General features: G+C 40.9%; 1 protein-coding gene, 1 non-coding gene and 1 pseudogene across 3 annotated transcripts in view; 1 reads left to right on the forward strand and 2 right to left on the reverse strand.

Moving 5' to 3' along the window:
• The window catches only part of CTTNBP2 (cortactin binding protein 2), a 154715-nt gene that overhangs the window by 4543 nt on the left and 126893 nt on the right, over nucleotides 1-23279 (reverse strand). For both annotated transcript variants that reach the window (XM_060020788.1, XM_060020789.1), the window contains 9 exons: nucleotides 20673-20759; nucleotides 20496-20595; nucleotides 12164-12316; nucleotides 11805-11992; nucleotides 8328-8506; nucleotides 5860-6059; nucleotides 5323-5505; nucleotides 1950-2013; nucleotides 698-830 (listed from right to left, as the gene is read on the reverse strand). In XM_060020788.1, the coding sequence (XP_059876771.1) occupies nucleotides 698-830; nucleotides 1950-2013; nucleotides 5323-5505; nucleotides 5860-6059; nucleotides 8328-8506; nucleotides 11805-11992; nucleotides 12164-12316; nucleotides 20496-20595; nucleotides 20673-20759 (1287 nt within the window). The remainder of the gene's footprint in view (nucleotides 1-697; nucleotides 831-1949; nucleotides 2014-5322; nucleotides 5506-5859; nucleotides 6060-8327; nucleotides 8507-11804; nucleotides 11993-12163; nucleotides 12317-20495; nucleotides 20596-20672; nucleotides 20760-23279) is intronic.
• On the forward strand, nucleotides 10025-10126 carry LOC132431445 (U6 spliceosomal RNA). The gene has a single exon (XR_009520747.1). It is a non-coding gene; the product is annotated as a U6 spliceosomal RNA (small nuclear RNA).
• Nucleotides 21969-22879, reverse strand: LOC132430715 (hypoxanthine-guanine phosphoribosyltransferase pseudogene; annotated as a pseudogene).

Genomic DNA, 23279 nt, shown 5'->3' on the forward strand with positions numbered 1-23279 from the left:
TTAAGTATTTTGACGCATTTGCAGCAACATTAAATAAGCTAGTCAGTTCTACTTTGGCCAGAGATTAGGACTGTCTAAATACAATAGGTGAGTCTTTGGGCGGAAGCTGCACAAGTCATAACTACCTTCTTATGTGCTCCCTTTCAAGTAAAAGGCATTTATCAAGGAAGTTTGGTCAAATTTGCTGCAGATATCAGGTGCCAAAACAGGTTGAACTTGATGCTGTTAATGCTTCGAGATTTTGGGTCACTGATTTCCGGATTTGGATCTCAAATTTCACAGCTTGAAGACTTTGACTAAACAGATTACACAGGCCACTTATTTTTATTTGTAAGGAAAGTTGCCATTCTATCCAGAACACAAGGCTGCTGTAATGCTCTCTTACTGACTGGTGACTTATGGGCCAAAGTTAGGAATACGAAAAGGAAAAGGATGTATTGGTGTAATTTGTGGTAACGCAATGAACACTTCAGGTTTTTCAGAGAAGGTGTGCTACATAGAGCTCCCTTATTGTAGAAGGGGTATTTTGGAAGAAAGAGCTTTTCTAAGCAAGGTAAGGGATGTTCTGATTTGGAGCATTAACATGCTATTTGATAAGGAATTTCTGGCGGGGAGTGAGAGTTATGACGTGGCTCTAAGAAGTCTCTCGAATGCTGGGTGGAACCATTCAATGTCCTCCCCCAAGCGTCCTGCTTACCTTGCTTATATCAGATTCAGACTTGCTGGAGCACATGCTCTGAAGTTCCGTGACAAGGTCCGCTTCATCATCCGAACCCAGAGAGAGTCTTTGATCCAAATTCAACGCCAAAGATAGATCATTCTCTAGAGACCTAAAAAGTTTTTAACATCCTTTAAAGGCATCCATCAATGTCACGCAACAACCCACTCCCGCTGGACTTTGAAAACTCCCACTTAAAATTCTCAATAGGGTAAAGTTTTACTACACAAAGAAATCTACTTTCACTTAAAACATTCCAGTCTTACTCCTCCCTCTTCTTCTCTGTCTCCAAAGATAAAGCTAAGACACTGTGTGCAGGGGGCAGTGTGATAATGGAGTAAATAGGAATTTACCACATATTAGCAATATGACCACAGGTCAGGTTTTCTTTTTGTCCTCAACACCTCACTCAGTTCCTGGGTTCCCTTCTCTCTAACAAATTCCTTATACCTACAACATAGAGTTATTACAAATATTATATAGGCTGTTGAATACAACAGATCTAACAGTGGACCCGGCAGAAACAAGCATGTGATGCAGATTCAATGACCCCCCCACCCCCCTTCTGTAATTCTGTGAACCAGGGCACAGGGTCCTAAATGCTACCTGCCAAGTGATTGAGCACACAATTTACTGGGCTACACTGGGGACCTATTTACAAACTACCAAGCATTTTTATTCTATGATAAGTAATTCCTTATTTCAGCTTGCTTACAAGTTTGGAGGTATAATCAACAATTCCCTAGGAGCGACATAAGAAAAAAAATAAGTCATGCTAGGTTTCTGTAAATCTATCATTAAAAAAAAAAACGGGGCTTCCCTGGTGGCGCAGTGGTTGAGAGTCCGCCTGCCGATGCAGGGGACGCAGGTTTGTGCCCCGGTCCAGGAAGATCCCACATGCCGCGGAGTGGCTGGGCCCGTGAGCCATGGCCACTGAGCCTGCGCGTCCGGAGCCTGTGCTCCGCAACGGGAGAGGCCACAACGGTGAGAGGCCCGCGTACCACAAAAAAAAAAAAAAAGGTCATCTAAAAGTCTGTTTAAAAGTTCACAAGTGCAGGATGTTACAATATCTTTGTCAAATGCATTAATAATAACTATCAAATTTGGTACAAAATGAAGCCAATGATAAAAGCAAAATAGGCTAAGAAACTTTAAGAAATTCATAGTTGCACAGACTAATCATGAGAATGTGTATTGTTTGTTATGAGTTAAATCTACAAGGGAAACTTACTTTTGTTTTGACAGAGAAGCATTCCTGTTACAGTTCAGCTGTAATATAGTCTTATTTTTGATACCTGTTTAAAGAAAAAAAATGTAATCACATTTCAACAGAATGTCCCTGTGCATCTTGAACTCTGTATTTAAAAGAAACAGGCTATGGACTCTGCTGTATTTTCATATTGTTTTTGGATTAAATCCATCTCTTGAAGCCCTGTGGAAGGTCAGGGAATGACCAACAACCTCATGTATTGATACATTTATGACTAAAGACGGTACAACTCACACCACCTGAGGCTCAATTCAGGAATCCTGAACTCTGCTTTCATCAATGGACCCTATTCTAACCAGTCAAGCCCCCACATCCTTAGGGCTTTGTTCTCAAAGTACCTAAAAAGGGGTTAATACGTGCCTTTTGATGATGGTAATTTCCTTTTCTCTCCCTTTGTTTGCCTTCCATGTTACTGACTAGTTACTGACTGTAGATCTGAAGCAGTTTTTGATGTCTGGGCCCCATGATATATTACAGTGTGGGTGGCCTTGGTGTGTAGAAATTTAACTTTTAATTGCTTTGCGTTTTACGGAAAACAAAATAGGAACAGTATACAAAAAGTCACAGCATTAAAACAAATACTGCATATCACACCAATGTTCTTCAAACTGCATATTTCAACCCATTTAAAAAAACAAACAATAGGAAATATCAGATTGCACAGGTTGCAGTAAATATATAAATTTGTATCAGTTATAGACACATGCAGATGCATAGGTTTGTGTATACTGGTCAGGCTTTAAAATATATTTCTCACTATGGGTTATGGTCAAAAAAGTTTGAGAAACACTAAAACATTTTAGACTCAAAATGTCTTTCTATAATACACACTGCTTCTGAGTTAATTCTAAAATTGTACGAATGGTGCTAGCACAGATTAATCTCTAAAGAATGATTTTGAAAAGTAAGTCGAATTTGATATATCCTGATTAAAAGCAGATCATCAAAGAATCTCTGTATATTTCCTCATCCATACTTTTGTCATTGTCAGAAAGCAAGGACTAGTAGGTTTCCCCTAATTACCATGTAAGTGCACAGCCTTGGGCCCTGCTCTCCAGAAGCCTGTGACCAACCCCTCAGCCTTGGTTTAGGTCAGGAAATAAAAAGGCTGTGTCTTTATTAAATTTTATGAGTTTCCACAGTGGTCTGCATGGAATGCAAAAGGGTTCTATTTTTGGTTTTTTTCTTTTTTAAACCAATGATGTCAAAAAATCAAAAATCAACCCAAACATGGTTGTAATAATTTTATATTTTATTTTATTTTTGCCATACACGGGCCTCTCACTGTTGTGGCCTCTCCTGTTGCAGAGCACAGGCTCCGTACGCGCAGGCTCAGCGGCCGTGGTTCACGGGCCTAGCCGCTCTGCGGCATGTGGGATCTTCCCGGACCGGGGCATGAACCCGTGTCCCCTGCATCAGCAGGCGGACTCTCAACCACTGCGCCACCAGGGAAGCCCTGTTGTAATAATTTTTATATCAAATGTAATTATTAGAAAAAGTTACTATTATAAAAAAAATTTAAAACTAGAGGCATGTCCACCTTTGGTCCTTAACCAATCAGTGGTTCATGCACCTAAACACTGGCCAATGCATTTTATAAACCTCTGCGTTGAAGTCAGTGTAAACTATGGTTGCACACAATTTTATTCATCGACGTTTTCATGTTTCAAAGAATATTTGATATATCCAATAGCTGTACAACTAGTAATTATTTTAAAAATATAAATGAATTTAAAATAATTTATAAGTCAATTTTGCCTGATACAGTCTGCCAAGTTAGACTTACTTCCATAATATTAAGTTCATATTCACTTTATGGATTTTGTCTGTCAACTCTAAAGTATTGATATATATTGACAATGCTTATTGTTCAGGAAAGCAGCTGGTCCTGAGCCCTAAAGGAATTCTAATGCACTTGGAAATGATACAGTGAAGAGCCTGCACGGGTGTCCTTCTTTGAGTGCCATGCATTATTATGAGTGGCACAGACTGAAGAAAACAGCATTGGACTCGCCAGGAACGAAAACAGGGATTGCAGAACCCCCCGTTTGTAGAAGTGAATTGGAGCAGGTAACCAAGGGTTTCTGAGCCTCAGTTTTGCTCTCTGTGAATGGAGATGATAATCCTCCTCGTAGAGCCCTTCTGGATACTCTCAAGGGATCAACAGGTAAAAGGTATAATCCTTGTTACAGAAAGTCATCTGAGGGAGACTCTTTGCTCTACTGGGGGGCTAGAGTCTCATGACTTTATTCCCTGAATCAAACACTCTAACTTTAGGAAGTAAGGGCAAGCCTTTGGGATCAGAATGTATCCCATTATAAATACATAAAACTTATCTTTACAATGAGAGTTTATATTTTTTTTCAGTGACTGTCCATTCAGTCATTTAAAAAAGTGCTCACAATTTATTTTCACATACTTGGGGTAATTACAGAACTCTGGCATGTACTGATATGGTTAAAACCATATTAAATTTTTATTAAAAATCAATATAAGCTTCAATATAAAAATATAGTAATAAAAGCAACTTTTTCTGCTCTAAGAAAGATTTTAGGCATCATATTCTTTTATTTAGCAACCCCATTGCTGTCAACTTGCCATAAAATTACATAAAACAGAACATTTTGGGGTGCAAGGGGGCTCCTGAAGACCTCAATTACATGTAACAGAAATCCACAATGCATATGAGGTTGGAACATCTTTTCAAATATGATTGCCTTTAGGGAGGACATTTAAAATTTGTACAACTGATTATGCTATTATCAAAGCCAAAAGGAAGAGGTCTAATAATTTATTAGAATGTAAACTTTATGAGGGGAGGTATTTTTATCTCCTGTTTTCACTGCTCTATTTCCAGTGCTTAGAATAAAACTTGGTACACAGTACATCCCATGTATGAAAAAAATGTGTAAAGCTGACTCACTTGTAAAGACCTTAAACTGGTATCAAATACATCTATAACACATCTAAAAATTTAAGGTTGGCTTAGGAATGCATATTGGCATATTTCTTTCCTTTTATGTGTCAATTTGTATTACATAAATATAATTGTGTGCATCCCAAGAAAATCAAATTAATAAAAAGCAGATGACCATTAACATGGTAAAGATTTAATTTCAGAATTCTAGTATGAAAGATTATTTTTTCAGGTAGGGGGCTCTCAAATATTTTTGGAGTGTAACTACCACGTGTTTTATTCCATGAAAATATGTATCTGAAATACTCAGAATTTTGCTTTGTTGAATGCAGAGTGATAAAAATAAAGCACGTTTGCATTCAGAAACCACCTCATGGATGCCCACATACGTGTGGGTGACATGCCTGCCCCCCTTACCTTCCTCACTCAGGTCCGGCTTGTTCCAGGTGGGTGAAGAGAACCGGCCAGACTTCTTGCGAGGACTGGTGCTCACCTTTCTCCAGGCACCACTCTCTTTCTTCTTGCTGCAACTGTTGTAACTTGAAACTATGGATAAAGGGAAACTTCCTCCTTTGAAATCAGCTGTATGCTGGTCTAGCTCTGAAATAGCATAAACCATGTTTTGTCAAAAGGACAGAAGCAATAATGCAGTTTCAGAGTCGAGTAAAATCCAACATTTCCAATACTTAAAGAAATAGCCTCTTCAAAATCACAGGCTTGTAATACCCAAGCAGGCGTTTTGTCAACCAGCAAACTTTACTTTGAAGTCTGGTATTTAAACATGAGCCAGTAATGAAAAAATAGAGAGTTCTAAAGCTGTGTTGTGCAACATCCATTACATGGAGATAATTTCTCTCATTACAAAGAGCGAAAATAGGGCGCCCTAAAAACAAATTCAAGCAAGCATTACGTAAGAGTGTGAATTTCCTCTCCTCCCAGCATGAACCCACATACCTGCTCTCTGGAGGGGACAGCCATGCAGAACAGCTTTATTAAGCAAGATGCTGAGAGCAGCTCTAACCACAGCCTGCTGTCCCTGGCTAGGGTTTTTAGTTGTTTGCCCAAGGCTGGGTTGTCTTTTCACAGAGGCTCTTGACAATATTGCTTCTTGAACTCTGGGTGCAATGACAGCATTCCACAGCTTAGACATCCACCTTCCGAGAGAGGAGTGGGTTTCACAGTTAGGACCAAACCTCTCAGGAATCACACACAACTCTACGGGGAACAGGTTGGAAGACTGTGCAACAAAACCTAAGTGTTTCTACGGACAGGCTACCTTTCCCAGGTCATTTTGGAATACGTGAAATTATCCAACACCAAAGTAGTTTGAATTTGCCTTAAAAATACAATGTATTTCAAATGAAACTGCTAACATGTCTCTCACATTTTTCTTTATAAGATCCTGGAGAGCTGGAGTGTTGAATGCACAAATAAAATTAAATATATGGAAAGGGAAAAAATACATGGAAAACTTTATAGACTAAAGAAGTCTGGAAAAAGATTTCCTGAAAGTCTGTCTAAATAGCTTAAACTTATTTGCCATTTTCCTTAATAAGATGCATATATTGTATTTTAGTATTTCTGCAATTGGGATACATTTTATGATCCCTGGCAAATTAAATCTGCCTGCCCCAAGGCAGGGGCTCAGCGTCTGCACGTGGTGGGTTAGCCCTGTAGAAAGGGGATGGGATCAACCAGCCACGGCCTCAGGTGGACTCTTTGCATTAATAGCTGTAGCTGCTGCGGGACTTCAGCCCAAACGTGGAGCACTTAGTGCCAATCAAATTCCTTCAAAAAAGATTACACTTTGTTGCAGCATTAAAAAACAGTTAATACAGTTAAAGGCTGTAGACAAAACTCCATCTCCCAGAATAGGAAAGTTTTCAAAGTTATTAGATACTGACATAAGCCTTTCAAGACCCTTAAAACTATTTACTCAGTATCAAGCATCTATTGTCAGCTGCTCTGTTAGTGTCTAGTGACACGTAATTCAGGGGGAAAAAAAGTACACAGGAAAAAAAAGTACTCCTAAAGGTGCTGAAGGAGTAAAGATGATATAACCCTTGGCTAAAACAATATATAATTTTTTTAAAAAGGCAGCTCCTTAATATGGCTGTTGGGAGCTAACTCTCCGTGGCATTTCTGTACCTCTTGTGTCAGCTGTTGCTCTGGATTATCTTTTCAAGGCTGTTTTACTATCGTAAACCGACTTGGAAAAACAGAGATAGTGTCTCCTTCTGGAGCAGAGGGCAGATTTGTTTCCTGACGATAATGAAAGTTATATGTCCTTCCTGGGCAGATTTGCCAGCATCCCCGTTAGAAAACTGGGTGATTCCCAAGCTCACAGTTCCACAGCTTTGATACAAAGCCAGCATCCACCTGGGCCAGTATGCATCACCCCATAGGGCCTGAGGAGGTGGGGAAACCAATGCAAATACGAAGCCTAGGCTGTGGCTGTGCTCTGAGTGATGCAGTGCTGGGTCAGAAGCCACATCCTGAATGTGGCAGGCTAACCTGTCAGCTTGCAGATAAGGTAACAATCTCAGAGCCTCTAGCTCTTGACAATGACCGTGCAGCAGACAGGAAAGGCCAAAACTGCTTCCTAAGAATCCTGAGGCTCTGGATGTTAAAAAAAAAAAAAAAAGGCTTAAATTTACTCATGATACGGATAAAGAAAGGGGTAATTAAATGAATAAGTGTATTTCTGCTTTTTAACAAGAAATTGCTGTATACTTTTTAATATAGCACTTCTTGTGTTCCCTCAATTAGCTGTTATTAAACTGACAGCTTGTCTTACAATAGAGAAGACATATTATCTGCATACCCCGCTTTCCAAAATAGATTTCTGTCCAGGATGCCAGAAAGTACAGAATCAAATCTAACAGCGAATCACAGAACCCTTACTAAGTAAGCTGGAATGGTGACAAATTTTTTCCTCCTTTTAATTTCCTTCTAATTTTCTATTTCATTAACCTTACTGTATATATGTCTGTTTTCATAAGCTGCTCTAAAACACAGTAAGTACATAAGTCTCATTAATAAAAGAGGAAGCTTTTCAATTCATCAACAGAATGTAAGTGGGTTTTTGGGGGGTGGGGTAGGGGGATGGTTACAGGATACTTGACCTAATGTCTCATGTGGGCCTTCCCCAGGAGACACTGCCCAGCAAGTCGCACACGAGTCTGATGAAAGTTTTGTAAACAGGGAAATTGGGATCTATCCAGTCTTAGCAAAGTAGTTTCCTTAGGAAGTACCCACCACATGAGTCACGGTCGTCCTCTGACAGGAGCACAGGGCACTGGCTTTCCGTGTTCACAACAAGAGGTGGCACAAGGTGGCCCCTTCAGCTTTCTCACCCCCAAACATTCCCTATCAGCCAGGGCTCTACTTTAAATAGGCAAAGAAGGATCAATGACACTTACTTCACTGTCGCTTGGGCGTGCCCTGGGATTACAGGACAAGACAGGAAATACTTTGGCCCAAGAAGTGCTTCCGGTGTGCCCAAGCGGGCCAGGCACGAGTTGAGCTGGCGCCAGACAGCCAGGGCCCAGTCGACCGTCTTGCACACGGGGTCGCAGGGAGAGGGCACCTGACCCCTGAACTAGAGACAGGGAGGGGGAAGACGGGGGCTTGGTTTAGAGCAGTGCTTCTTGTCCTTTTGTTTCGAACACTCCAAAATTAAAAATATAAAAATTCAAACTGTACAACGAAACTGTAGCCAAATCTGATTTTACCTTCACTTGGGGTGGCTGGAAGAGGGCCAGGTAATAACATACTCTATGACGTGTGTTAGCACGAGATACAGATACAGATCTGCAGCTTATTACATGCAGTGAAAGGATTCAGACATGATAGTGCAGTAAGACACCTTGGATGAGGTGTCTTACTTGGATGAATTCTTAAACATCAATTCGGGAAGAAATCGTTTTTCACATGTGTATAGAATTCCTCACAAGGTCTTGCAAATAGCAGGTGTTCAAAAAAGGATTCTGAATAAATGAAATGAAAATTACATTGAATATTTTAATATTTTGGGTAAGTTATAAGATGGCATACCTGGATCTGTGGCATGTTCACCTTGTATTACTTCTAATTCCCCTAGAAGGAAGGCTCAGCTAAAATGATAACTTCATCAAAATGCTCTGACAGCATAAAGAAGTATGTTTTCAAATTTTAAAATGTGCAAATTTTAAGTAATACTGTATAACACACAGCTGAATGGGAGAATTATATCTTATAGTTGAATAGTTAATTATATCTTATAAAAGGTCCCTTTTTGGTAGTACAGAGGGGTCACAAAAGGACAAAGATTTATTTACCATGAGGAGAAATCTCTCAAATATTTAGAAGTCAGATACAGCAATTGACTCTGTATTTTATAAGAAAGCAGATTCACATAAATCTCTACTTTACCAAGGAATTATGATATTAAGACTGAGGATAATACATGAATGTTTTTATGTCCTACGTGAAGGGATAGAATTTGGCCTAGAAAAAAATGAAAGAGTGGTTCAGTGATTCTAGCAGCTCCGTTAAAGTAACATCACTGTGTTACATGAGGCTTTGGGATCTGTTTATCATAGTTTCCCTTTTCTTCAAAAGAGGAACAATCATATTTCTCCCACTTTCTCTGATCCTCTTCCAGAGAGAATGAGATCATGTGCTACAATTAATAGCTGAATATTAATTGCCTACTAAATAAAGTATAACTATTTTTTATTAAATACTAGAAGCCTGGTATTGTCCAAAAAAGGTCTGCTTACTTATATCCCTGTGAGGAGCTGGAAGAAGAAATTTTGATCACGTGCCAGTGTGCTTCTAAGTGCCCCCAAGTATTTGGTTCCATCCTGCAGTTACAAGATTTCTGGCGTTTTGCAGGAGTCATTCATTCCCATTGTACTCCTACCCTGGAATCCGTTTTATTAACCTACTTGAAGTGATTCCTGATAAATGAAAGGCATTACCTCCCCTCCCCTTTCTATTCTTCACAGCACACCCCACTGGACCATTCGCAAACACAATGGAGGAAAGTGTAGAGCCTGAAGCTTGGAACTTTCCTTTCCAAATAAGTAAAATCAATCCTTTTCAAACTATGTTTACCAGAGAGCCAGAGGAGGGAAAAGGAGGTACACTTTACCAGGTAAGATGTACCTTTCAAGGAAAATTAGCATGGCCCCTGTGCAAGAAAGACACGCAAATTCGTGAAGCATTCCATGTTTGTCTCTTGGGCAAACCAGGGATTTTGATGTGTCAGTGTAGGTTCCTCCTTGATAAGAAAAGGCACCGTTCTGGTGATAATGGAGGAGGCTATGCATGTGTAGGGAGCAAGAGGTAGATGGGAAATCTCTGTACCCTCTTTTCAATTTTATTGTAAACCTAACACTGCTCTAAAAAAAAGTCTTTAAGAAAAAAAACTGGTATCTTTTGCAATTATTTAGGTGAATTTTTTGGCAATAAGATTTAAATATTAATAGTGATGAAGTTAATGGAAGTATCAATAATCTGAAAAGCTGTATACCTATGACTGTCTTTGCCTCACCTTTCTTCCTACTGGTTGAGGTCATATAATAGATGTGCTTTGGTCAAAAGAATATATTTACGACCAGGCAACTGACTTTAGCAGAGCTTGGGACAGAGGATTTCTGATTCAATTAGGAATTTCAGATATTAACGCAAATCACCACTAGCAGGCACTGTTCACTGAATTACCAAAGGCATTCCCATCCCACACTTCTCCCTCCACCCGCCTCCCATGGCCCCAACTCCACAACCGCACGTACGTTCACACACTCTAACATAACGGACACCGAATTTTGTTCAGGAACTTGGTGGAGAGCTTTGGCCTTGGGAAGGTAGTTCTAGCCAAGGTCTCTGGCGGAGAGGTGTGCATGAAACCAGTCTGGTGAATGAAACCATTCAGGGGAAATCTTCTTTCTGGGAGTTTCAGAAAAAGATTCCTTCCCCCTGATAATGAGGAGACAAAGGAAGCCGAAGTTCCCTCTCTGCACAGCATCCTGCTTCCTGCCTATGAACAAGTTTGTGTGAGGGCGTGATGCCCAAAGTCCTGCAATCCTGAAGGGAGGTCAAGAGACTCACCCAGACCTGGGACCTGACATCACAGAGGTGTGAATGGACATCATCAACACCTACTGCAAGGCATCTGGTTATGTAAGGGAAAAAAGCCTTCCGTGTGTGTGAAGCAGCTAGCAGTGGGGTGTTGTGTTACCTACAGCTTAAAATCCTGTGCTGATACAATGAAGATCCTGTCCTCCAAGTGTGGCCCAACTGTGCAGGATTAAGTGATAAAATCTTGCTAAATCGAGCTCTTTTATTTCAAGTCCACCCAGACACTCAGCTACTGGCCCAACTTATGAATATTAAATAGTGATATACTCGAGTTGGTCAGCACTGAATTAACTTTGTTATCTTGATAGAATACAGAATATTTTATTATTCTGAAAAATCACTAAAAGTGATTATTATTCTTGAAAATGTGTCAACAGATAGAGATTTCTAATTTTCTTCATGTGACTTTTTAATAGCGCACTGTAACAAATATTAAAACTAGCTTGAGGGATGGATAATGAAGGCTCCAAGGAAGCAGTAGCTTTTCCTTAAGAAGAGTGATTAAATTTCTAATCTTGTTTCCCACAGCGTTTAGAACTTGGAGAGACTCCTCGAGAATAGTTAATAAAAAAAATAAAACCTATTTGTTTTTTAAAATACTTAATATAGTCCAGAAACTGCTATGGGTTTTACATGCATTATCCTATTTAACCCTTGCATATCCCCAAATTTTACTCGCTGGAAGCCACACAGTAAGTGGTACAGCTCAAGCCTGGGTCACCTGACACTAAAGGCCCCTCTCCCAGCAATAGGCTGTGCCTGTGGTTTGTTACCTTATTCACGACTTTCCTCCTTAGGAACCTCTGCAGCAGCCCCTGCATGGGCTCGCCATCCCACCGCAGCTGTACCCAGCGGAAATGCTGCTGCACCAGCAAGTCGGAGCCCTGGAGACAGGCCTTGGCAATGGTTCCCAACAAAAAGCAGTTCTCATGAAAGTAATAACATTCGGACGTTCTGTTTCCTGAAACAAACCAAAAGCAACAGTCCAACCTCAGCAAGCCACAGTAGGGGACAAGTTCAAATAAGTGAAAGAAAGACGACCATGAAGCATAACATGTGCTCTGGGAAACAGAAAGATTAGAAGGATCTCAAAGCAGCCTGCTTCTCAGCATGGTCTCTCTACCATCTTTACCTTTTTGGAAAGTACAAGGGCTTTCAGTGCTGCGATTTTCCAGAGGTCCCAGAAAGTCCCCCAGTAACTCAGACAATGAAGATTTTTCCAAATTCTCTAAGATGATGATGATTTTCTTGTTAGCAGGAGATTGTTTCACTGGGATCAGACATGCTGTGGTCAAAAAGGAAACTCAGTGATTAAAGATTTTACAAAAACTGGCAAAGATTTAAGTGTTAGCAAAGACGTGACACAATGGGAATGCTCTGACATTGCTGGGAGAGTACAGGATTCTGGAAAACAGTTTGGCATTACTGAATACAGTTGAAGATACACAGACACAATGATCCAACATTAGTTCCACAACAGATTCCAAATGGAATCAACTCGAATCTCTACCAACAATAGACTAGATAGTATATTCATACAATGGATATGAACGTGAACAAATTACAGCTACAAGCAACTGCATGAAGACTTGTCACAAACGATATATTAAGAAACAAATCACAAAAGGCTACACACAATATGATGCCATCATTTGAAGTTCAAACAGGGGCAACACTAACCTTATAATTTAGGGATTCATAGATAGTAAAACTATTTTTAAAAAGGAAAGAAATGATTATCACAGAAGACCCTTGTGAACAGGGGTGGGGCACATGGGCCCATTCTGGAAGCTGAGAATGTTCTATTTTGTAACCTGGTCAGTGGTTAAATGACAATTTTATTTTAAATTATTCACTGATCTGTAAAAATAGGCAGTATGTATTTTATAGATGGATATTTCAGAATACAAAATGTTAAAATCCTTAAATGATCTTTAAATTACACATATATAAAATATTCATAAAATTGTGGAGACAGGACCTCAGAGACCAGCAGGTCCCTCCTACAGGCTCTTCCTGCTGAGGTGAGGACAAGAGGTAACAGGAGCCTCATCCAGGGCCAAGGCACAGAACACAAGGATAGTCTGAGATGAAGTGAGCAAAGCTCAGTGGTTGATGTCTTGAGAGAGGGGCGGAGAGGGAATAGCAGAGACAACTCAGAAGTTCCCACCGGAGAAGAGGCCATGCAGTGAATGGAGACAGAGGGCACATGAGCAGGAAAACACTTGAGGCAGGGGAGGTGGTGATGGGTTATGTTTCAGGCCTGAGTGATGAGTGAGGCATCGCTCTCGAGATGTCCAGCAGGGGCTGGGACAAAAGGATGGAGGCAGCAAGGGAGGATTCAGGCTGGAAATAAACGAGTTTATAGGACTGCAGGATGTCTCTTGGAAAGACACAAACTCATTCTCCTGAGTCCACAAGCAAGGACTGTATTGTCAGTGACTTAATTAACCCCACATTTAATGGACAGCTTGTGCCCTACACAAAAGGGGTGTGGGGTGCTGTTCATAACAGTTGGGTTGGGTTTCCACCTCATCTTTGTTCATCTTGGTCTCCTCTGAGGTACCAATCAGGGTCAAACAGACTGGGTTTTTTGGTGAAAAGCTTTGTCTTCAAGCTGATGGCCTCATATGTTCAATTTTTTCAGTAACATCTGCTTCTCCATCTGACCACTTAAGTTCAACAACCTAAAGCAAGTTGGTCCAAATGTAAATTTCATTTTAGTTGTGAAATAGCATGTCTAGTTCAAGTTATTTAACATGGTTTCAATTCTAAAATATTAACCAACCATAGAAACAGAAACTCATTACACCTTTGGGTTTGAAGGATTATTCAGCCTCTGATCAGGGTTCATGGAGACATAAGGTGGCCACTCACCCCATGTTATAGCTAGAGATTCCTTTCGGCCTATTGTTGGAAAGTCAGCCATTTGGATTCCCTTTGCCCCATGCTAATTCAAAGCCCTATTTCTGAAACTAATCTACCCCTTTTTTTCCCCTGCTTCCAACTTTATAGGTATGTCAGCTCTGCCCCTCTCCAGAGGTCAGTAATCTTAATCAGACACTCATTTGGCTAGGCTCAGGGCTATAGTCCAGTTTTTCATACCCTTGTATTAAAAGTTCTGGATAGCTAGTTCTACAGCAAGACTCATTAACTTAAAAATAATTAACATATCACATTTATAGTTAAATCCAAACTCCTTTATATCTAAGGTGACCCCAAGTCCATAATCTCCTCTTTGGAGATGGAAGCAGCCCATCTTTTACACTGTCCACTTAAAACAAGGCTCTGCAGGGATGATGCTCTGAGTCCAGATGAGAAGCAAGGGACGGACCTCCAAAGAGCCTCCGGTAACGCAGGGTCCAAGGAAGAAACTCATTTATGTAGCCTTCAATTACATATGATTACAGTAATTCTATCTTTATTACTTCTGAAGTAGAACGTTCTCTCAGGAATCCTAAGTATTATTTTAAAATACCAATCTAGTGTTTAATTTTTTTTTTTTTTTACTACCACTGTCACATGTAATTTTAAAATGTATCTGTCTTGCTAACCTAACTCAATACCTTATACTGAGGAGAAATATGACCCAATTCTAATACATGTTCAGACCCTCCTTACCAAATAATGGAGCCATGTGATGTAATGGTCTCTCACAAAAGTCAATATGAGAAGGAAGATGTTATTTTAAAATAAACAAAACACCCACTGCTTGCATAAGGGCTACGCCATTCTTTCTGAACTGATCTTCTGTTCTACATTCTTTTCTTCACTGGCACCATTTTAGTCTCCATATAAGTTTTAGATTCTTTTTTTTTTTTTTTTTTTTTTTGCGTTACGCGGGCCTCTTACTGTTGTGGCCTCTCCCGTTCCGGAGCACAGGTTCCGGACGCGCAGGCTCAGCGGCCATGGCTCACGGGCCCAGCCACTCCGCGGCATGTGGGATCTTCCCAGACCGGGGCACGAACCCACGTCCCCGGCATCAGCAGGCAGACTCTCAACCACTGCGCCACCAGGGAAGCCCCAAGTTTTAGATTCTTAAAGCTAATTATTAAAAAACAAATCTGCTACTCTTCCTTCTTGTATTTTTTCACTCATACACGTCTTTTATTCATTCTCTGTGTCTCTTTTCACTGGCTTTCTTCTACAGAGTCGTAGAGAGGAACATATAAGGTAATGTATGTGCTATGCCCATTGGAAGATGAAAGTTCAACGTTCTAACCTCCAGCTGAATGTAAGTAGTTTAAACTTTTTTTTTTTTTTAAGAAAATAAAGTTAGAAACCAGGAATAAGTTTAGAACACCTTATGAATCAGTATATTCCTCACTTGGGAGTCATATGATTTGATCAGTTTACTTTCTTCGTAAAAAACAAAAACGCAAGACAGTAGCTGATACATAATCCCTGTCCTCTAATTATTCTAAAAGCTTCAGTGGAACAGCCTAGAAGCTCCTTTTCTCTGATCCAGACCTCAGCCTTCTCTACATTCTGTCCTTTTCCATCACCCTTTGACCAAAGAAAATTCCCTGCTAGGGGCTTTCTGCACTACAAAAGAAGTGACACCACACCATCGGTCCTTCCCTCTGGCTCACTTGTGATTCCCTGGCACTGCTCAGAAGCTTCTGGTGTCCCCATCTACTCAAAGTGTACGTTCTCCGTTCTCCATGATCTCTTCATTGGCCACCAGTCAGCAGCAGTGGGGCCTACTGCTATGAAAATGATGGTGACAGTGGATGGAGTTTTAGAAGATGAGGATGGACAGCAGCAAGGGGAAGATCCAAAGCCAGACGGTAACGCTCTTGACATAACATTCAGAGACCTTCAGCGCTTATTCTGGAGCCACTGGAGTATAACAGCAGGAAATTGTCATGAGCAGTTTTTTATTCTAGGGTGAGCCCTCTGGAAACCTGCAGAGGGCTTGTGGAAGGAGCGAAAGCAGAGGAAATAAGAAGGGTTAGTGATGAGGCCTCCACAGGCCCTTGAGCAAGAAATGATAGGTGGTAGGGGGACTGGAGAGCAGGAGGGGGAGATGAGATATAGGAAGCAGATTCAAAAGAACTCAGGACTGACCAGACGTGGGGAATAAGCCAAATGAGGGATCTATGATAAGCTCCACGTGCTAACTTGGATAACTGCCCTCAAGGCCTCAGCAGGTGAATCTTGTGTTTATATCTTACTTTTGTTATTAAAAAAAAGAAAGAGGGATTTCATACATATAAATTACTAAGCCCAATACAGAATAAAACTCCTTTACTATTTGGAGATGCTACACTATTTCCTACATAAGAGAGTAGAGTGGAGACTTTTTGGCCTCAGTCTGTCATTTGAAAACTTCCTTTTTTCAAATCCAATTCACTCTATTTTTATGCCCTATCATCAACTACTGTCTCAACACCTTCTGCACTCTCTAATCTTACTTCTCTCTACCTCCACTGTTAGCAAGTTCTTCCACTTGCTGACAACTAAATATGATTAACATTCGCTTTTTCTCTGCGTATGCTACTTCTTGTATCAGGTTCATGCACTCATTCAACAATTATTGGCAATCAGTGTACAAGGCGGAATGGAAGAATAAGCTACATTACTAGCCTTCAAGGAGCTCATAACATGTGTGTGGACCAACACAAAAGCCCAAATAATACCCTCACCGCCTTGAACTATAGTTAGGTGGGGCACAGGGGTAAACAAAGCCTACTGCAGTTCACCAGAGGTAGTTGGCATACCTGGAGGGCTCCGACAAGCCTTCATTTGGGGGTGTCCTCAGAGTATTTAAACAGGGGCTTCCATGTCTATTTTAACCAGGCCTGTACCACACAGTACTTTACATAGTACCTGCCATGCAGTAGTTATGGGTGTGTGTGGGGCGGGGGCAGTTTGTCTGCTTATTCTAGATGAAATTTTAGAGTAATTCTAGATGAACACTGCAGCATAAACAAAGACATGGAGAGTAGGAAAGCAAAGGACATGTGAGGAAGAAATACTGTATTCTGCTGGAGCTTAGATGCCTATTTTTAAAAAGGGTCAGATATTCCAAAGAAGATATACAAATGACCAATAGGTACAGGAAAACAGGTTCAACGTCACTAACGATCAGGGAAATGTAAATCAAAACCACAACGAAATATCACTTCATAACTGTTAGAATGGCTATCATCAATAAGAGTTAACAAATGTTAGTGGGGATGTGTAGAAAAGGGAACCCTTTCACATTGTTGGTGGGAATATAAATTGGTGCAGCCACTACGAAAAACAGTACGGAGGGTCCTCAAGAAAACAAAAAATAGAACTACCATATGATCCAGCAATCCCACTTCTGGGTATATATCTCAAGCAAATGAAATCAGGATCTTGAAGAGATTATCCACACACCTGTGTTCACTGCAACATAATTCACAAGAGCAAAATATGGAAACAATCTATCCATCAAGAGATGGATGGATAAAGAAAATGTGGCATACATATACAATGTAATGCCAATTCAGCCATGAGAAGAAAGGAAATCCTGCCACTTGCAACAACATGGCTGGACCTTGAGGGCATTAGGTTAAGTGAGGTAAGTCAGACAGAGAAGGACAAATACTGCATGATATCACTTGTACGTAGGATCTAAAAAGGCCAAACTGATGAAATAAGAGTAGAATGGTGGTTGTCAGGGGCTGGAGGGTGAGGGAAATGAGATGTCAGTCACAGGGTACAAACTTTCAGCTGTAAGTCGAATAAGTTTCAGGGGTTAATACTGTATCTGTTGTATACTTGAAAGTTGGTAAGAGTAAATATTAAATGTTCTCATTGTAAGAAAGGAATGGTAATTACGTGATGTGATGGAGATGTTAGCTAATGCTACCGTGGTAACCACTTTGCAATATAAAAGTGTATCAAATCAACAAATTGGGGTTTCCCTGGTGGTGCAGTGGTTGAGAGTCCGCCTGCCGATGCAGGGGACACGGGTTCGTGCCCCGGTCCAGGAAGATCCCACATACCGCGGAGCGGCCAGGCCCATGAGCCATGGCCGCTGAGCCTGCGCGTCCGGAGCCTGTGCTCCGCAATGGGAGAGGCCACAACAGTGAGAGGCCCGCGTACCGCAAAAAAAAAAAAAAAAATCAACGAATTGTATACCTTGAACTTACTTTATGTTGTATCTCAATTATATCTCAAAAAATTAAATTAAATTAAAAAGGGTCTGATAAGCAAATTAAGTGGATCAGTGTCCTAGAATGGAAGACCCTGAATGGGACTGACGTAGTTCAGTGGGTGACTGGGGCATGTGGGAGTCAAGAATCACAGAGCGCTTTTAATCAGGTGTCTGGCGGTCTGTGAAGGATGTTCAGGGAGCACAAGAGGTAGACGGAGCAGCCACTTACAGGAAAGTAGACAAAATATAGTAAAAGGAGGCATAAAGGCACACTGAGATCCATCTGGAAGGACATGACCATGGACTGGCTGTGGGACAGGAGTGAGGGATCCATGACTCAGAGGACCTGGGGGTTCTAGACGGTCCTACCATGGCTTAAAAATTAAGACAGTTGAAAACATTGAAACATTGAAAGAAAAACCTCCCAAATTTTCACTTAAAAACCAGGATGTCTGGCTTCTTCCAAGTCACAAGACCTCACGTCACTGAGTCTACACTCAGCTGCTCGCAGCTGGGAGCTGCTGCCCTCGTGGCGATGGAGACAGGCCTCCCCTCCCCTCCAGCCCCAACCAGCCTGCTTCACCCCTTAATGTGGCTTTTTGGCACCCGTGGGCATTTAGGTTTTCAATTCTGCCAGGGGGACCTGAGTTCCAACTGTGGGGTGCCAAGAGACTCACCAAACTGAGAAATTAGGAAGAAGAGTTCTTTCTAAGAAGATGCTCCCCAAGGATTTAGAAATGCTGAGTTGGTCACCTTCGCATCCTTCTTGACCTAATTCACTGCTCTCAGATTTTTCTTTTTCTAGCTCTCTAAGTTTAGAGCAGCATTCAGTCTAATTGCTATCTACTCTGATAGGGTGAGAGCACAATATTTTAACTTCTTACTCTGAAATGAAGCAAGACTGAATGCTGAAAACCATAGGGGGCTTTTGTTATAAAACTAAGGGGAGAAAAAAAAATTTTGGCAGGTGAGTTTTTGAGGAGCAGCGGTGGGCAGTGACTCGGGTCCAGCTGAGAAGCCGGAATGCCTAGTTTGAGTCCTACTGTGCTGCATCCTCACTGCAGCGTACTTAACCTCTTGTCTCAAGTGTTTATAAATCAGGGTGTTTACAGAGTCAAAGCTTGATAAACATTAGCTATTGTTAGTATCATCATCAGAGAAAACAGCTTTTCTCTGTAGCTTACTCTCACTAGTTTCTGACCAAAGACTGACCTGAGTACTAGAACAACATTCAGATTCTGGTGGGATTTTCTTGTCCCCAAAATGTGCTTCTAGGCTTGTGGATTCCTCAGTTCCCCTCTAAACCTGCCTCTTAATTTTATTTCTTGACTTAGGAACTCCTGGTAATTTCCTTCTTCCTCAACCTGGTCACCAGCTGTCCCAGCCACAAGGTATCTCCCTTGATCACAGCTCCAAAGATAAGAATCACCCCTCTCCCTAAAAAAGAGACCTGAATTCACATTTCAACTCACCCTTCTTCACCCAGCTCACAGCTCCCTCCTTCACCCGCTCCCCAGGGTCCCTGTGGTTTTGAGCCTCTGGAGACCAGAGGTTAGTCCATTTCAGTTTTACTTCACTAGTCATGCTATATACCATGCAGAGTTACACTAACTCCACCTGTGCTGAAGCTTGGGGTGTTATGCTCTGGAGCCTAAGATAGAAAATTTATGAAAACTTTTATTAATAAACATGTTTAATCACGGTTCTGCCACTAGGTAGTTGTGGTAAGTTACTGAAACTCTCTACACCTGTTTTCCTCACCTTTGAAATGGAGATAATACCAACTTGCATAGGGCTGTTGTGGAGATTAAATGAGTTAATTAATGCGTGTCATGTGTTCAGCGAAGTGCCAGCCAATGGCATAGTAAGAATGACGTGGAGAAAGAAGTGCACCCAGGCGCAGCAATAGGGTGCTTTCGTTGCAGAGAATTTATGAATAATAATAACATTTATTAAAAACCTATCTCCTTATTATCACCGTGCAATTCTAAACTGCACCAACAATGCAATGCTTAGTTCTGCTAAGGCGGACTGCTCCCACCACCCCCTCCCCTGGTATCCTCTAGTGCCAGTTATGTAGTAAGCTCCCAACAGATAATTTATAAACAAAAGAAGAAAAATATAGGATGTGCAATAGATGCAACGGTATGTACATGAAAATAATTTTTTGCAAGTGCTCACCTGGGTTCCCAGTTTTCATCCCGCAGCTGCCCCATAACTGAAAAGCCAACTTAAATTGATCCCCAAGCAACAACATTTATTTCCGTATAATGGCTTACTTGAAGGGCATGCCTTTCGGTTATCACAATTCAGTTTGCTGAGATGGTCTTACCGCTACTGATGAACAGATCTACTAGCTGGTCCTTGGAGAAACCAGTATCCACTTCAGCTCTCACTATTTCGCAGGGGAATCCTGCAGCCATTTGTCTGTGCTGTGATAAGAGAGTGATTAGTTCTATACGCTTTTGTGTTTTCAGAGAAAAGGAGAGGGTACGTGAGTGATCCATACCTTCATGCAGAGTGCAAGCTGATGGGCTATGTAGTCTTGCAAGCTTCCTTCTGGGCCATGGAAAATGACATTATGATATTGCTCGACCTATGAACAAAACAAGAAACCTTAGGTAAAAATGCTATGAAGAGAAAAAAGTGGTACACAAGTGTAGAATTTCCTTTCTGATTGTCACCAGCCTTTCAAAAGATTAAAAGTATTATTTTAGGGCTTCCCTGGTGGCGCAGTGGTTGAGAGTCCGCCTGCCAATGCAGGGGACATGGGTTCGTGCCCCAGACCGGGAAGATCCCACATGATGTGGAGCGGTTGGGCCCGTGAGCCATGGCTGCTGAGCCTGCGCATCCGGAGCCTGTGCTCCGCAACGGGAGAGGCCACAACAGTGAGAGGCCCACGTACCGCAAAAAAAAAAAAAAAAAAAAAATTATTTTAGGGATTAGCTTCATTCACTGGGCATGTGAAGTCTTTCATTTGAATGTGAAACACTGGCAAACATATTATTTATATAGTATTTTACCTTTTATATAGTACTTACATATTTATAGCAAGAGATGGCATTTTTTTAAAGAGCATACTTCTCCCTCCATTTTCTACACTGAGGTTTAGTATATTAGCTGGGAACACAATTCCTAGCATGTTTTTGTCCCTTGCAGATTTTCCATAATTTTTTTTCTTTATTATCCCTTACAGATGCTCTTTAGTTTGAATTTTCCCAATGCATATTTTACTTTTCAGAGGTTAAAATAGCAATGAATGTTTTTCAGGAAATTTTGGAAAATACAAAGAAAAATAAAGAAGCAGAATAAAAATCACTGAAGCAACCACTGTAAATATTTTTATGTTTCCTTCCAGCTTTTTCCTCTGCATAGTTGATGCGTGTGTATTTGGTTTTTTTCTTTTAAAGAGACAGCCTTTATTTTAAGGATTTTTACACTGAAGACTTCAAAAAGTGGCAGGTTTTTAGAACTTATTGACCTGTATTTAAAAGGAACTGTTGACAAAGATTCGCCGAAATAATCTGAACAAGCGGGAAAATACAGTTAATACTACTGAAACCTACTAAAATAACTCCAGGACATATGGTTTATCCAACATAAAGATACCTCTAAATGCTGTCACTGATATGAAACTGACTGCTTCTTTTCTAAACACACAGTGGTATAATTAACAATATTCAATCACTTCTGTTCTTTCCTGAATATATAAAAATTAAAATACCAATTAAAAAACTAATACATTCTTCTCTTTCAATGTTTCTTACAGATACAATTTCAATATTGTCATTCAGTAGTGGTGTGGTTTAAGAGATTTTTCATTCACAAGTCAAACAACGATCCACCCAAAGGGAACTGATAGTCTATAGGCTCATAGTGCAAATGAAGAGCTCGGGAATGCAGCAACTGACCTTTCTAAAATACAAAACGGATGAAATTCTTAGAAGATACATGTAACAAGCTCTACTAAGCAGCTGGCCACAGAACTAGAACATCTGATAATTTTCCTGGTGATTCACTGGGACTCCAGATGTTTCCAAACTCAACTTGAACTCTCATCTTAGGCTTCGTATTTTCCTTTTCCAGTTTCGCTAATGACACAAACACGATTCAAATCCTTGAAGTAGTCATTATAGTCAAGGGCATATCCTACAACAAACCTGTCTGGAATTTTAAATCCAACGAAGTCTGGTCTACATGCAACACTTTGAGAGGTCCTTTTAACAGGCAAGCTTGCAACCTTGAGCATCTTTGGATTATGCTGCTTGACCAAGGAAAGCAAGGTTTGCACTGTTCTGCCAGTGTCAATTATATCTTCAACAATCAAGACATTCTTTCCAGTTAAAGTTGAGAGATCATCTCCACCAATTACTTTTATGTCACCTGTTGACTGGTCATTACAGTAGCTCTTCAGTCTACTAAAATCTACAGTCATAGGTATAAATCTGTCAGTATTTCTCTTCAGTGCTTTGATGTAATCCAGCAGCTCAGCAAAGAATTTATAGCCCCGCTTGAGCACAGAGGGCCACGATGTGATGGCCTCCCATCTCCTTCATCACATCTTGAGCCAGCTGTTCGTTCCTGTCCATAATTAGTGCATGAAGAATAAACACCTTTTCCAAATCCTCAGCATAAACGATTAGGTATACCATATACATCTGGGTCATAACCTGGCTCATCATCATTAACCACGACGCTGGGGCTGCGGGCTGCCATAACGGAGCCAGCTGGCGCGCGGGCTGAGGGCAGTATGGGGAGAAGCCAGCGGGGCCGAGCAGAAGGCGGGGCCGCCCAGGAAAGCAGAGTGCTCCGCCCGAGCGCTCTTCGCCACCGCCGCCGCTCAAAGCGCAGGCGCCTGTATTTGATTTTTAAGAAGGATACAGTGGTGTAATCTTCTTACAGCTATTGTATATCAGAGGATACCTTTGTGTTGACTTTTTGCATAAAAGACATCTTCGTGAGTATTCAATTCTTGAATCAACTATGTGATCCCATTCTTCAAAGCACTGAATTCCAGAAATCTAGGTAGATAATGACTGATACTTTTACTTTGTAAAAATGAAAATCTCTTGCCTGGAAGCCTATAGGGTCTAAAACACATCTTTATCCTCATGTA

The sequence above is a fragment of the Delphinus delphis genome, chromosome 9, assembly GCF_949987515.2.
Source record: "Delphinus delphis chromosome 9, mDelDel1.2, whole genome shotgun sequence".
Taxonomy (NCBI): Eukaryota; Metazoa; Chordata; class Mammalia; order Artiodactyla; family Delphinidae; genus Delphinus; species Delphinus delphis.